At 35.9% G+C, this 15,714-nt stretch overlaps 1 protein-coding gene and 1 long non-coding RNA gene across 2 annotated transcripts in view; both read left to right on the top strand.

The window, feature by feature from the left end:
• LOC109076006 (titin-like) overlaps positions 1–15,714 on the top strand; it is a 74,830-nt gene that overhangs the window by 26,845 nt on the left and 32,271 nt on the right. The window contains exon 2 of the mRNA XM_042726801.1: positions 2,637–2,672. Coding sequence (XP_042582735.1) covers positions 2,637–2,672 — 36 coding nt within the window. The remainder of the gene's footprint in view (positions 1–2,636; positions 2,673–15,714) is intronic.
• Positions 11,346–14,740, top strand: LOC109060465. The gene is made up of 3 exons (XR_006155077.1): positions 11,346–11,641; positions 12,054–12,123; positions 14,563–14,740. It is a non-coding gene; the product is annotated as an uncharacterized LOC109060465 (long non-coding RNA).

Below are 15,714 nucleotides of genomic sequence, written 5' to 3'. Positions count from 1 at the left end.
ATGTATTTGTCTTGTTGCACCGGGCCAAGGCATCACAACATGACAAGGGCCGTAACATTCCCGTCACATGCTTGAGGTATTCGGCCAATCACAATGCACTGGATAGCTGGCCAATCAGAACACACCTCGCCTTTCAGAACGATGAGCTTTGTAAAAATCGAAACGTTTCAGAAAGGTGGGGCATAGAGGAGAAACAAAAATGTGCAGTATGTGGAAAATAAAGTTTTTTTTTAACATTAAACTGCATAAACACATTTTATTAAACCAAACATCATATGACCCCTTTAAAAATACTTTATGTGAAAACACCCTAAGTGTCTAAATTATTTTTGGGTACACTGTAAAGTCACAATTAAAGGCTGATTTATACTTCTGCGTCGGCGTAGCTATGGCGTAGGCTATGTGTAGTACGGCGTGACCTGACGTGCACCTCTCCACAAATCTAACATCGCTTCAATTCTACGCGGACAGCAAGCATTGTGATTGATCTGCTAGAATCCCTCCCTCTGTATGTACTTGAGTTTTGTGTGTTTATGTGCACTTTAATGTATTTTAATTTTACACCTTCTTATATAAAATAAAGCAAAGCAAAGAACAAATGTCTTATCATTTAGACTATTATACTAAATAGCATTATACATCAGTAGTTGTCCGTGCCAAACAATGTTGATCTGCCGTGGTAGAAGTCTTTGTGGAGATGGAAAGAATGCCATCTTCTCCTGTTCCGTTGTTGTCTCCTTTTGTAATTTTAAATAATGATTTAATGACTTGATATTTATTTGCCACCGTCACGGCTATAATGCTTCTCTGACCAGCCGCTTCTTTTTCGGCTTTTGTCATGGTCTTCTGGTTACACCATCAACATGGACACTGCAGACTAGCGGTTTGCATGTGTACTGCACGTCGATGCGGACAACGATGCAGAAGTATAAATTAAAACTGACGCAAAGCCTACGGCGTAAAGGCTATGGCGTAGTTCCGATGCAGAAGTACAAGTCAGCCTTAAGTTGATGGTACCAACATCAAACAGGAAGTGCGGCTGAGTGCATCTCAAACACTTTGACCTCATTTGTTTAGGTGTTTTTTTTTAGCTTGTTTTTCAGTTCAATTCAGTTGAATTCACGTTCATTTGTATAGCACTTTTCAAAATACAAATCGTTGCAAAGCAGCTTTACAGAAAATTAAGTTTCTACAATATATTTAGTAGTAGCTTATCAGTGGTTATCAGTGTTTTGTTCCAGTGAATAATCATTGGTGAGAAAGGTTAACCATATTACTGCATGTAACGTGTTCACACATGTCTTAACACAATAGTGAATTTTTGTTTACTATGATATAATTTTTGTCATGAGCCCTATTTTGACAGTAATTGTTTCTCATGGGAACATAAGTTATTTTCACCATTTACAAGAGGTAGTCAGTGATTTTATTGCTGTCCTAATCCAGAATGTCAGGGGTTTTCCCCCTTTACCACCTGCGTAAAAATCCTTTGCCAAATTACTGAATGTTTTTGACAAACACCAGGGTTGTGTTGTAATTAAGTTGCCATCTGAATCCACATCCCTGAGTTTACAAGATGAAAATTATTTAAAATTAAGTTTAAATCCTTTCTGACCACTGCCGAACACCGTACAGTAATTACTTTGCTGTAATTTCCATGCATATTTATTTCTGAAATGCTGTAAAGTATTTACAAGAACAATATTTTATACAGTAACTGCTCCCCCAAAGCATGGCGCCCAGTGTGACCGAACAGTTGCACCACCCAAAGGACGACCCTGGCTCCACCACAGCAAGTGAGAGCAGAAATAGAAGAAAATCATGTAAACATTCAAAATGGGTCTTTATAATGGCAGCAACAGGTATGCAATACATTTTTAAAATGTGTATTATATACAGTTATATAGATAGCATATGATTATACACAACTATAGTTCAATCAAAACAGCTCTCAAATGATTTTAGCATGGTGATAGATATGTCAATGTCAATGTATTTGGTCTTAGAATAGATTTACTACACTGCTGCTGCTGCTGCTGTTGGTTATTGCTGTAATTGTAGATTATTGCTGCTGCAAGCAAGTATAGGAACTTGCTACTTTCAATGCATACGGCGATACGGTGCCATAAGCATTTAAGACATACTGCTGCTGCACAAATAGCATATATAATAATCCATAGCAGATCTATACAGGTGGAGCTGGGGAAGGTGGAGGGTTTCAGAGAAACTCTGAAAGTGCACTGGAGGAATCTCTAGTGAATGCTAGCCAGCCATATAAAAGCAAGGAATTAAGCACATTGGCTGCATATGCAGCATGAACCAATCAGATTGTGCCAAGTCGTTTAACTCTCTGAATATCATCGGTTACATTAACAACATGTTGCACTGCAGAAACTGACGTCACATTGGTCGATGAGAATATGGTCATGTGTTGTATGTTGTGGTTGAAAGTGCTTCTCTGGGCAGCAGTGAATCCATCAGTGAATCGACTCTTGTATCAGTTCACGAGTGATATCATTGTGTGTGATGTTGACGTTGCTTATTCAAACACAGAAAGACACTTTCAGTTCATGCAGTTATTTGCATTTATTTGAATGAATGAAAATGCATCATATTCTTGTTTCTTCTGTTTTTAGTGCTGATGTCCTTCATCCACGCTGGACTCACTCAAGGTACTGTGCTGTACCGCAGTAAATTTATTTAACAAATGTGAATTGATTTGTAGTTCTTTGATGTTTATTAGCCCACAATGCAGTGTTTTTCTCACGAGGAGGTTTTGAGTTCATAACAGAAATTGATACAATGATACTGTAGATGATCAATATTTACTCTAGTGGTGGGCCGTTATTGGCGTTAACGTGCTGCGTTAACGTGAGACTCTTATCGGGCGATAAAAAAAATATCGCTGTTAATCTATTCTCAAAGTTGGGTTGGGAGCTGGGTCTATACTACACAAGCTATGATGATTTCACCTTGATGTTTTAGAGCGGATCTATAGGCTACCTAGCCGAATTGCACTGTAGGGGGTGAGAACGGGTCTTCGAACCTGTGTGTATGCCTACTGTGAAATTACCACATCAAACATGACGTGCTAACATGGATGCAGCTATGAAGCCGCCGGGTTTGCTTCAGGGAAAGAAAATCTTTTAAGAAGCTTCCCAGTGGTAACGTCGACAAGACTCACGCCTGTTTCACACATACTCTGTCTGCAGTGCGTATGCAGTCCGTGTGGTGCAGAAGCAGCAAGGACTCATTGTGATTTCACACAGGACTTGTTTGAACTGCGCTTAGTCCACAAACACAACATTTGTTCATTATTTTATATTTCAAATCATGTAAAAATAAAAATAAAAAATTATTTTCAGCATTGTGACTCTTATCACAGAACAGTAACACTATTTCATAATCATATTAGTTTAAATGCAATGAATATAAACAACATATTATTCATGCATTTGACTTCTAGGTTTGTATAATAAGCTGCTCAAGCAAGCGGCAAAACATTTAAACAACAACTAGCCCACTTTTCTTGTTAGGATATCGCAAATATTTAAGATTAAAACACCACTAGCAGAAACAGTCGACTCTCGTGCCTTTTGCATTTAAATCTTTATTACAAGCAATTGCACAGTTCATGAACTTTGTTTTCTGCTTCCATAAAAGTGCATATATACAGGTCCTTCTCAAAAAATTAGCATATTGTGATAAAAGTTCATTATTTTCCATAATGTAATGATAAAAATTTAACTTTCATATATTTTAGATTCATTACACACCAACTGAAATATTTCAGGTCTTTTTATTGTTTTAATACTGATGATTTTGGCATACAGCTCATGAAAACCCAAAATTCCTATCTCAAAAAATTAGCATATCATGAAAAGGTTCTCTAAACGAGCTATTAACCTAATCATCTGAATCAACTAATTAACTCTAAACACCTGCAAAAGATTCCTGAGGCTTTTAAAAACTCCCAGCCTGGTTCATTACTCAAAACCGCAATCATGGGTAAGACTGCCGACCTGACTGCTGTCCAGAAGGCCATCATTGACACCCTCAAGCGAGAGGGTAACGACACAGAAAGAAATTTCTGAACGAATAGGCTGTTCCCAGAGTGCTGTATCAAGGCACCTCAGTGGGAAGTCTGTGGGAAGGAAAAAGTGTGGCAAAAAACGCTGCACAACGAGAAGAGGTGACCGGACCCTGAGGAAGATTGTGGAGAAGGACCGATTCCAGACCTTGGGGGACCTGCGGAAGCAGTGGACTGAGTCTGGAGTAGAAACATCCAGAGCCACCGTGCACAGGCGTGTGCTTTTGAACCAGAAACAGCGGCAGAAGCGCCTGACCTGGGCTACAGAGAAGCAGCACTGGACTGTTGCTCAGTGGTCCAAAGTACTTTTTTTTTCGGATGAAAGCAAATTTTTGCATGTCATTCGGAAATCAAGGTGCCAGAGTCTGGAGGAAGACTGGGGAGAAGGAAATGCCAAAATGCCTGAAGTCCAGTGTCAAGTACCCACAGTCAGTGATGGTCTGGGGTGCCATGTCAGCTGCTGGTGTTGGTCCACTGTGTTTTATCAAGGGCAGGGTCAATGCAGCTAGCTATCAGGAGATTTTGGAGCACTTCATGCTTCCATGTGCTGAAAAGCTTTATGGAGATGAAGATTTCGTTTTTCAGCACGACCTGGCACCTGCTCACAGTGCCAAAACCACTGGTAAATGGTTTACTGACCATGGTTTTACTGTGCTCAATTGGCCTGCCAACTCTCCTGACCTGAACCCCATAGAGAATCTGTGGGATATTTTGAAGAGAAAGTGGAGAGACACAAGACCCAACACTCTGGATGAGCTTAAGGCGCTATCGAAGCATCTGGGCCTCCATAACACCCTCAGCAGTGCCACAGGCTGATTGCCTCCATGCCACGCCGCATTGAAGCAGTCATTTCTGCAAAAGGATTCCCGACCAACTATTGAGTGCATAACTGAACATAATTATTTGAAGGTTGACTTTTTTTGTATTAAAAACACTTTTCTTTTATTGGTCGGATGAAATATGCTTTTGGGTTTTCATGAGCTGTATGCCAAAATCATCAGTATTAAAACAATAAAAGACCTGAAATATTTCAGTTGGTGTGCAATGAATCTAAAATATATGAAAGTTAAATTTTTATCATTACATTATGGAAAATAATGAACTTTTATCACAATATGCTATTTTTTTGAGAAGGACCTGTATTATGTTTATCTAAAGGTGCTCTTTTTCTTGTTTTAAACCTAGCCAAAAACATATGTTACATTTGAAACACAGTAGGCTTTAATTAGTATACATTATTGTGAAATTACTGCATTTCCGTGTCAATCCATGTTCATTTTCTACCGCGAACAATGCACTATCACTTTAATTTAGAGCGTGCAGCACAGCAAAAATAGACTTGGTACGTAAACGATCGCTGCACTGCTGCAGACGGTGCACCTCTCTTGGAACGCACTGACGGACCGCAATCGCGTGAACGCTGGAATCCGTTAACATGGGTGCATAAAAAAATATGCAACTGCAGACGGAGTATGTGTGAAACAGGCGTAAGGTTGGTTGCACCTTGTGCAATGCGGAATTAGTTAACTGTAGGAGTTCTTCCAGTCTCAAGTACCACCTTAACGCAAAGCATCCCTTAGCTAATGCGGAAGATGCCGGGCCAAGCACTGATGGGGAAGAGTCGTCGTCAAACTACTATGTTTAAGTGCAACCGAGGCAAGCCCGCCAGCACAGCTCTATCAGTACTAACAAGTACATCTTATTGAACATAATTTATTTTCATCACCAATTATTGCAGTAGAACAGCTTTCTCAAGCAGTTTGTGATGCATTTTGGAAACAGGAGATGAGCCCCTGGTCTAATGCGCCACCTGGCTTGAGAAACCCGTTCTCAAATATTTACTTCAAATTAGCCATTTTAATCTACATTAATCTAGATTAATTCCAAGATTACAGTGAGATTAATCTAGATTAAAAAAAATTAATCTATGCCCACCACTAATTTACTCATATGTGTATTAATACAGAGAGACCAAAAGCTGTATTGAAGGTGAGTCCAGATGAGCGTGTGTTCAGTGGAGAGACAGTAACTCTCACATGTGACATACAGGGAGCAGGAAACCTTCAGTGGACATACAACTGGTTTAAAGATGGAAACACTTTCTATCCAACAACAACAACAGCAGAGATCAGTTTCAGAGCTGATTATGTGTATTACAGTGGTCAATACAGCTGTAGAGGAGACATATGGTACTCACAGAGTTCAGACATCAGTACTGCTGTTACACTGACTGTATCAGGTGAGTGTTCATGTTCACATCTATTTAATGCTCATTTAAATCATTATTTGTTGCTCCAGGGTGCAAAAGTTTAGCATTGTAGCTCTGACTGATTTAACTGAACTGAATATATGTAGTAAATTATTTGCTAAAACAATTCCATTAACCACTTAAGACCCAAGAATTTTTTTTTTTTTAAGAAAAAAGTTTTTTCCATATCTTTACATTGTTTATAGCATTAAAAATAATGTAATTATCATTATTATTATTTTAAAAAAGGTGTTTTATTCATAAATTATGCTATGTCCCCAGTAGAGGACATCGAGACTCAATTTCATTAAAAAAATTAAAAGACATGAATGAATATGCATAGGCAAAAACAATAGACTTTTTTTTAAAAAAAATCACCAATAGAATTTTTTTTTTTTTTTTTTTTACCATACTTTGTATAAAGATGATTCTCAACTATGCTATAACAGAATGATTTAATATACCATTTTCTTTATGCAAAATGTGTGTAAAATGACCATAAACAGGTTTTCTCATTATATACAATGTATTCATATAGATTTAGTAATCTAATTTGCATATTAATGTGTTTTTGGGGCAACATGTAATGAAAAAAGAAGTGTAATAATGGGAGTAATAATTGACGATGAAATCAACATCCTGTTTCGTAACAGAAAGTCAAATTTTGATTTGAAACCCCATAACATTTTCCTGAGATGTTGATTTATGACACACAATTTAAAAATTAGACAGATTTAAATGATAACTACAAAATATTAAAATATTTCCATAAGAGTTTCACTAAATTAATTTCAGACATTTTTGATGACCAGTGAGAGGAAGTGGTCATGGTGAAACATCCAATCATTTGGTATCTCTGAAAAGCCTTGAATGTGCTTTGTTAAGGACATCCAGACTTAAAACTGTGGCATGTGCAGTCTCCGAGAAATTCACAAAAAATATAACGTCCTCATATGAGGCCGCAGGATCTTAAGAGGATAACGACAACACTGAAATAACAGCATACAGTTTATCTTTCAGTCAGATACATGTAAAATGTATCTGTTTATTGAATGTTCTACTATAGTGTGTATGTCATTGGGGATATGAATGCAGACATTTCAGACAGAAATTCATCATTTTCAAGTCATATTGTTCAGTTTTGCCAAGATAATAATCTAATTCTGCCTGTAGATAGCTATACCTATGTTAGTGAGGCTTGGAACACAACATCATGGTTGGACCATTGTATTAGTACAGCAGATGCACATGCCTCACTGAGGGGTATGAGTATCTTATATAATACAGTAACAACTGATCACATGCCTGTGTCTATGGTGATAAATGTTAAGTATCTTGTAGCGATGTCTAATAATGAAAATAATATTAATGCAGCAAAAATGGATTGGTCATTACTTACAAAGAAGGACATTTTAGTCTATTATGTAAATACAGATAGATGTCTGAGTAATATTCATTTACCTAGGGATACAATGATGTGTAGTGATGTTAACTGTAAAGATGTAAATCATCGGAGGGATATCTGCTCAATGTATAATGATTTAGTTAATTACCTGCATGGTTATAGTAAGCCATTTTTTAAATCGAAGGGTATAATGAATAAGACTAGGCCTGACTGGAGTAAATATGTAGCTGAATATCAGGCTGAAGCCTGGGAAGCTTTTAAATTATGGGTTATAGCAGGTAGACCTATGCAGGCAAGGGCCTGAGCTTGAGTATAAGAAGTCTACAAATGCAAGATATATGTATGTTATTTGTTTTATCTGTAAAATTAGCTAACCTTAAGGGCTGATCATATGGCTATGAAGCTGCTAAATCATAATATTACTGATTTTTGGAAAGAGGTCAGAATTTTTAATAGATGCAGAGTATATCTTCCTTGTACCTTAGATGGAGTTTCTGGGGCAGAGAATATTGTGGAATTATGGAGACAGCATTATTGTAGTCCTTTTAATTGCATCCAAAATGAATTGTAAAATGTGGATGATATTCAAGTTAATGATCCAATAGTGATTATGTCATGTGAGGTGGATCATGCTATAAGTAAATTGCCTCAAAATAAAGCTAGTGGCCTAGATAATGTTTCTGCTGAACATCTTAAATATGGAAGTAAGAGGATAGCCCCTTTATTAGCTGTCTTTTTTTCTGGATTTTTGATTCATGGTGTGTTACCAGATTCGATGTTGTCTGTTCTGTTAGTACCCAATATTAAGAACAAATATAGAATGGTAGGTAACTCAGATAATTATAAACCTAAAGCTTTAGCTAGCATGCTGTCTAAAGTGTTGGAAAAAATCTTGCTGGATAGGTTAAATGTGTTTATTAATTCTACAGACAACCAGTTTGGATTTAAGGCTAAACATGGTACTGATATTTGCATCTATGCATTAAAGAAAACAGTAAACAAGTATAGAGATAAAGGGCTCTATCATACACCCTGCACAATGGCACCAGGTGCAACGAAAGTGTTTTTTGCTAGTTTCAGATCGTCGCAGTAATCATTTTCACGTCCTGCACCACGTTGTTTAAATAGCAACATTTGCACCCATTTCTGCGCTCATGGGCATGCTGGTCTGAAAATGAGGTGAGTTCAGGCGCATTGCTGGTGTGTTGCTATTTTGAAGCAACTAAAATAGACTGCGCCATTGACCAACTAAAACCTGGTCTAAAGTCAATGGTGCGGTAGTTTTTTTTATTATTTTTTATTTTTTGTTTGTTTTTGTTATTTAAAGAGCACATTATTAGGCTATAGGCCAGGTCCACAGCGCATGTATACTCTGCTTCTTACACATACAGGGATGCACAGCAGCACACAAGCATGCTAAATATAAAAAATTTAAAAAGATTACAATGTAAATGATTATTATTGTGTAAGCTACATAAATATAAAAATGCCTACATGTCATAATGGATAGCCATTGCATGTATCAGAATTAGGCTACCTATTTGCTCGTGCACGAGAAGCTCCGTTTTCTCTCTGGAGACGCATTCTGTCTTTGCGCTTGCAAATTCTGCCATGTAAATAGTGAATCCTCCATGGCACGATTGCAACTGGCTCTTAAAGAGAATGGAGAATGAGACTCTGATTGGTTCATTGCACGTTATGCCCATCTGTGGTTCAACTTGTAGTTTACAGAAGCTGCAAGTACATAGCTTATAATGATGCAATGAAAATTTCACTAAAGAGACCTAGATGGCATAGTGCAAGTGAAATGTTTGTGGGTCCAACAGTAATCACTTTTAATGTACTTTTTACCAAATTTTATGTAACTGGGGTAAGATTCTCCTGATTAATTTCCCTAGTAATTCACCTTTGTTTGCTTTGTCACCTTTTTTGATTTGGTTATGTGCTTTATATTAGTGTTAAATGGATATAGTCCAGACTGGTCATCAGCTCGTGGACCTGTGGTGGTTTCTGTCATGTGACTGCACTGTGTGGATGACTTAATTCAGTGTTTATATTAGAGTTTGTTAGCTACACATGAGAGATCTCCGGTGGGGGAGGGGATTCAGGCCTACTTCAGTGGAGATTTGAGCAGGAGTTAACCTAAAATATGTTGTAAGCGGTGGCGTAACTTTGCTTTGAAAAGTGGTGGCGACATGGGGAGCCTGGTTTATACTTCCCCCCACAAGAATACCAACATGTTTACCTTCTCTGATTTAAGAAGTGGTCTTTTCCTTTAGTGTGAAAACCATCAATATTTGCATCATGCACCTTCGTGCTCCTGCTGACGAGGCGAGTATAAACCAGGCTCTATACTTGAAGCGCTGCTCAGTTTAAACGAGCTGTCATTTGATGTTTCTCATATGCAACATAAATGGCAGCTTTTATGCGTTGAACAACGCGGTGGTCGCGCCAGTATGACCGCTCACAATATTTAGTTGGTCTGGAGTCTGGAGAGCAGTCTGGAGACCTGCAATTAATAGTAAATATAACCAAAACAGTTTATTATTATTTTTTATATGAATAATAAAAAATTGATTTTGTAATATTCTTTAATTTTGTAGTCCGTTTGAAAAGGTGCATTTCTATTAAAGGCACGTCCATGTAGAAATGGTGAGTCAGCGTCGGCATTCGGTGACTCAGAAAGCACTGGTTTATTAATAAATAATTTAAATGTCTTATTTTACCCGGACACGTTCATAATCCCTTTGCCGGTGCTTTGAGGATATTGCTTTATGCGCGAGCTTGAGCATGGAATGCCTATATTTTAAATATGGTTAATATATTATTATATTAATCAATTTAATATAACGTGTGACTAGATGACTAGAAAAATCTTTAGTAGAGGGCAGGCCTACTTAGCACAAGGAAGCACTTCATTTTTAAAATAAAATGCTATAATGACATTACGAAAAGTGTGACAACTGCAAATCACGTCGTTACTGCACTGCACAAGTTATGCATATGCGTAGGGAGTTTAATTATTATTATTTTTTTATCACCCTAATTAGATTATTATCTTGTTTTCCCTTAAATACATACTTTCCGCAAGATATTTTCAAATTACTATCAAAAAGTGGTACACTGTAACGGATTTTTAACGGATAATATGTACAGTATAATACTGTTAAATATGCCAACAGTATAATACTGTAAATAGCAAAGGATTATGGGAAAATATATGTTTAGTACTGTAATTATTCTCTACTGTAAATCGATTTACAGTAGCGACAATGCCCGCGAAAAAACTGACCAATGACAACGGAGAATTCTTTTCAAGTTTTTTTTTGGTTGGTTGGGGCAACTGAGGAAAGACTCAACAAAAAGGTTAGTATTGTTTCTGTAATTATTTTATGTAAAACCGAGATATTTTAAAATGCAGTCACTTATTAACAGCAACCTAACACGAACCAGTGCTGCAAATTGAGTGAGTTGTTAATGTGAGGACAATATTCCTGTCGTCAAGAGACTTTTTTTCTGCCTGTTTGTCAAGGCGTGAGGTAATGTTACAATGGTTACTGCCGTCATCATTATGACAACTTCAACGGGGTGAATATTAAAGTTTACATTGACTGATATTTAGTGACACAGAAACAAAATAAGCTTTTTTTAATGCTCCTCTGCCTCTTTAATGTAAATTAGCTAAGCAGGAGGACTCTGTGGAAACTTTACGTTAACAGCAAACTATATTGAATGACGAAAAGAAAAGTGAGGCAACACTAAAGACGGAGGTTGTATTATAATAGTATTTTGAAGTGAATATTTTGTTTTCATTTAAAGCTTTTTGCTGTTAGAACCGCGGAACGTCGGAGGTGACTTGGAGTTATTTTCTGGCGGTTACCGTCATCTGAGGAAACTGGTAAGCTAACATCAATTCAATGAGGAAAAGCTGGTGATTATACCACTCTTATATGACTAATAGTTAGTGAGACAGAAAAAAAGAGAGCTTTCTTAATGTTTCCTCTGCCTCTTTAATGTAAATTAGCTTAGCAGGAGAACCCTGTGGAAACTTTACGTTAACAGCAAACTATATTGAATGACGAAAAGAAAAGTGAGGCAACACTAAAGACGGAGGTTGTATTATAACAGTATTTTGAAGTGCATATTTTGTGCTGGTCAAGGGGTTGTATCACAAGATATCACACAGTGACATAAGCATAAACTTGATTGGAAAGCACATTGAAAAGTATTTTAAAACAAGATGCAAGTATGTTCTCTATATATGTAATTAATTTCTCCCAACCTTTTGTTATTAATTGCTCTACTTTTAGGTCACTGCAACTCCAACAGATGCAGAGAGAAGCCTCTCTTTGCCCAGTACCCCAAGACTGATTGCACTTGGTAAGTCTATTAAAATGCCTTTTTTAATGGATACTATGGCTGAGATTAAAGTTGGTCAACATCTACCAGCAGACGGACACACGAGAGCTGACTGAACGTCTGCTCTTGTGTCAACACAACATGCATGTGTCGCGTTGCTCTCTTGAACACACGTTGAAGATTAATTTTTTGTTAATAAAGAGGTAAATTATTTTAGGCAGCAGCCAATCCAACCAGGCTGTACATCACAAGCTCTTATTCTAAAGCTTTTAGGCTGCATTTATTTGATCAGAAACACAGTCATATTTTAAATATGATTGCAATTTAAAAGAACTGTTTTGTATTTAAATATATTTTAAAATGTAATGTGTTCCTTTTATCATTACTCCATTCTTCAGTGTCACTTGATACTTCAGAAATCTTTGTAATATCGTCCCCTTGGAATTATAAGGTTCTATCTGACATTTTTGTCAAAGTTTAGTTATTTACATATTCTTATTCTGTGACCACTTCTATGTAGTTAGAATTGTGTCTTTATTACATGCGAGAAAATAAAAGATCTGAGAGAAAAAAAAAAAGTTTGAGAGAAAAAGTTATCACACTGATAGCAAAAAAGCATTTCATGAGAGAAAAAAATAATATTTGAGAGAAAAAGTTTTCATACCAATAGCAAAAAATAATAATATTAGACAAAAAAAAAATTTTAAAAAATATTCTCACATAAAACAAAAAAAAATAAAAAATTTAAAATTTGTAAAATTATTTCTGAGAAAAAAAATCTCTCTCAAAATACTTTGGAAAAAAAACTCTCAAATATATATTTTTTGCTATCAGTGTGAAAACATTTTCTCTAAAAAAAAAAGTGTTTCTCTCGAAACGCTTTTCTTTGCTCTCGATGCAATTTCTAGCTCTCCTGTCAGGATTTTGCTTTCACTGTGAGAATTGTGTCATGGGCGGGGCCACGTTCCTATTGGCCAGTCGGGTGAGCATCGTCTTGTCTGGGAGTCGAACTGAATCATTACACCATTGTTCGGTTCACCTGCATAGATGCCGCCTCTGCCTTATGGCTAGTTAAGTTGAGCACGGACACTCCAATGTTTGGGTAAGATGATGACACAGCTGGCTGAGCAAGTTCAGTATCACTGCAGATTAAACATTAAAAAATAGCACTCATATTCATGAATGAATGTGTATTATATTATTTGCTTGCTAATCGCTAGTAAAGCTAACCAGCCATCATGCTAGGTAAACTTGCAAACTCACCTGGTTTATACTATTTTTTAAATCAAATGCCAAATGAATGTTTTGATTTAGATAGTTTCACGCCTTATTTAGTGAGTAGTGAGCTAGTTTCTACCTTTGCACTTGCTAGCCTTAAAGCACCTGAAGAGTAACTGCTTGTTCATACAACCTCCTGTACAACTTTCAACTAACGTTAGTATGCATGGAAGGTGGCAACCCTATAGCTAGCTAACATTAGACAGTGATTGATACACCGTTTCTCACTCGAAAGAATTCCCCGTGTGAGTTCTTGTGTTTAATACGAATATCCACTCGATTGCTAATTTAAAATTAATTATAAAAAATTCAAAAAAAAAAAAATATTAATAATAATAAGATATTCACATTAAAAACACAAAAATACACAATATTTCACCACAAAAAAAAACACCAACAAAGAAAGCTACTGCAGAACAGCACCACACAGCAGTGTTTGTGAATGAATCTGCGGCTTTGAATAAGTTATGAGAGCCAATAATTCAATGATTCATTCATAATTACAGCCATTTGCTTCCTTACTGAATGAATGAATGCCTCACTCATAATGATAGTGACTTGTCGCCACGTACTGGGGGTTTTAATTTAATATTTAAAGCATCACTTTGTTTTTACCATCATTGCATATTTCTCTATTGAATTTTTTTTATTTTTATTTAAAGCATTATTTATTTTATAAAAGTATTTGTAAATGTAAAAAAAAGCAAATATTAGGAGCAAATATTGTCCCTTACTGAAAAAGGTGTGACTGCAGAGAGGGGTTACGCAGATGGATGTTAAAAGCCTCAGGGGGTACAACTCTCTAAAAAGTTTGAGAACCAGTGGCCTAGAGACAACACATCCCAGCATAAACATTCCCAATAAATTATCTAAATTCACAAACCACTGTTAATTTTAACAGAAAAGCAAAAATAATCTACTATGTTTGATTTGGCATGGCAGAAAGCACGCAAAGAGCTGTCCCTTTATAATCACTAAAAAAGTGTCCATCGTTTTAATTGCAACCTCACAAAGTTTCATTATAATCTGTCTAATCTATTTATAATCTGTCTACAATGTATAATTAATTATTTATTTATATAGTACATATTGCTTTTATTAACATCAAAGTGCATACAGCACCATGTTATGACTGTTGGGAAATCAGTGGTTTGATAAATGTGTTTTTTCTTGTGCTTGCAGGTTCATTCTGAGAATAAACCAAAATCAAAATCACAGATCAGCCGGGCATCTGGAAAAAGGATGCAGAGAAAAATCGCCAGCCTGAATCCCCTTGTGGCATCTTTCATCAGAGAGCTTGTTGAATTCGATTGGCAAAATTATTGAAAGAAAACACGACTAAAACATGTTTTTACTGTTATTTTTGTAATGGCTTATTCTGCTTTTCAGCATGTTTAAATTTTTAGCCATGTTACAAATACACAGGATGAATTTAAACACATTTGTAGAATGTACTTTTTAAAGTAAATGTTAAATAATGAAATAGTTAAACAATGAAACAGCACATTTTAATGACAAATGTTCATGAGAACTTATGAACTTGTTAAATGTTAAACTTGTAACATTTGTTAAATGTTAAATTTGTTTGAACTTGTTAAATGTTAAACAATGAAACAGCATATTTTAATGACAAACGTTCATGAGAACTTATGAATTTTTTGGGGAGTAAAAAACTTATAGTTTACAGCTAGTGGTTTTTCATTCGTTAAACATCAGTTACACCTGTTGTTAATTTCATTAATTGGTTTGTCTTTTTGTGTTTGGTTTTGTTGCTTTGTTTTCGGAGTATTTTGAGTTTTATGTTAAATAAAACTTTGACTGCTGTGATTAGATCCGTTTCATCAACTTTATTGTAACCTTACCTGTGACATGTAGATTGAAATTTAATTAATTTTGTAATAATAAAGTAAATGAAGCTAAACTCAAATCTACAAAAAAGTCTAATTAAATAAAAATACAGTACTTGTACTGTAAATGAAAAAAACAGTACTCATACTGTAAATAATAATACAATATACAGTATTATTACTGTATATTAAAATACAGTACTTGTACTGTAATTGAAAAATACAATAACAGTAATAAAAATATTAAAACAACATGCATTAATACAGCAAACTAAAATACACTAAAAAAACTACAAAAAATTTTACAGTAACTTGCTGGCATCCAGCTGCCAGCAAGTTACTGTAAAATTTACAGCAACCTTTTTACAGTGTAGGGACAATATCAGCCCTGGCAAAAAGTGGTGGGGTCATGCCCCACCCGTCCCACTCGCAAATTACGTCTATGTTTGTAATAGTTGTTAAAATGTTAAATAACGCTGTTTATTTC

The sequence above is a fragment of the Cyprinus carpio genome, chromosome B7 (assembly GCF_018340385.1).
Source record: "Cyprinus carpio isolate SPL01 chromosome B7, ASM1834038v1, whole genome shotgun sequence".
NCBI classification, from domain to species: domain Eukaryota; kingdom Metazoa; phylum Chordata; class Actinopteri; order Cypriniformes; family Cyprinidae; genus Cyprinus; species Cyprinus carpio.
The sequence above is the reverse complement of the archived record's forward strand: the minus strand, read 5'-3'. Positions and strand labels throughout refer to the sequence as shown.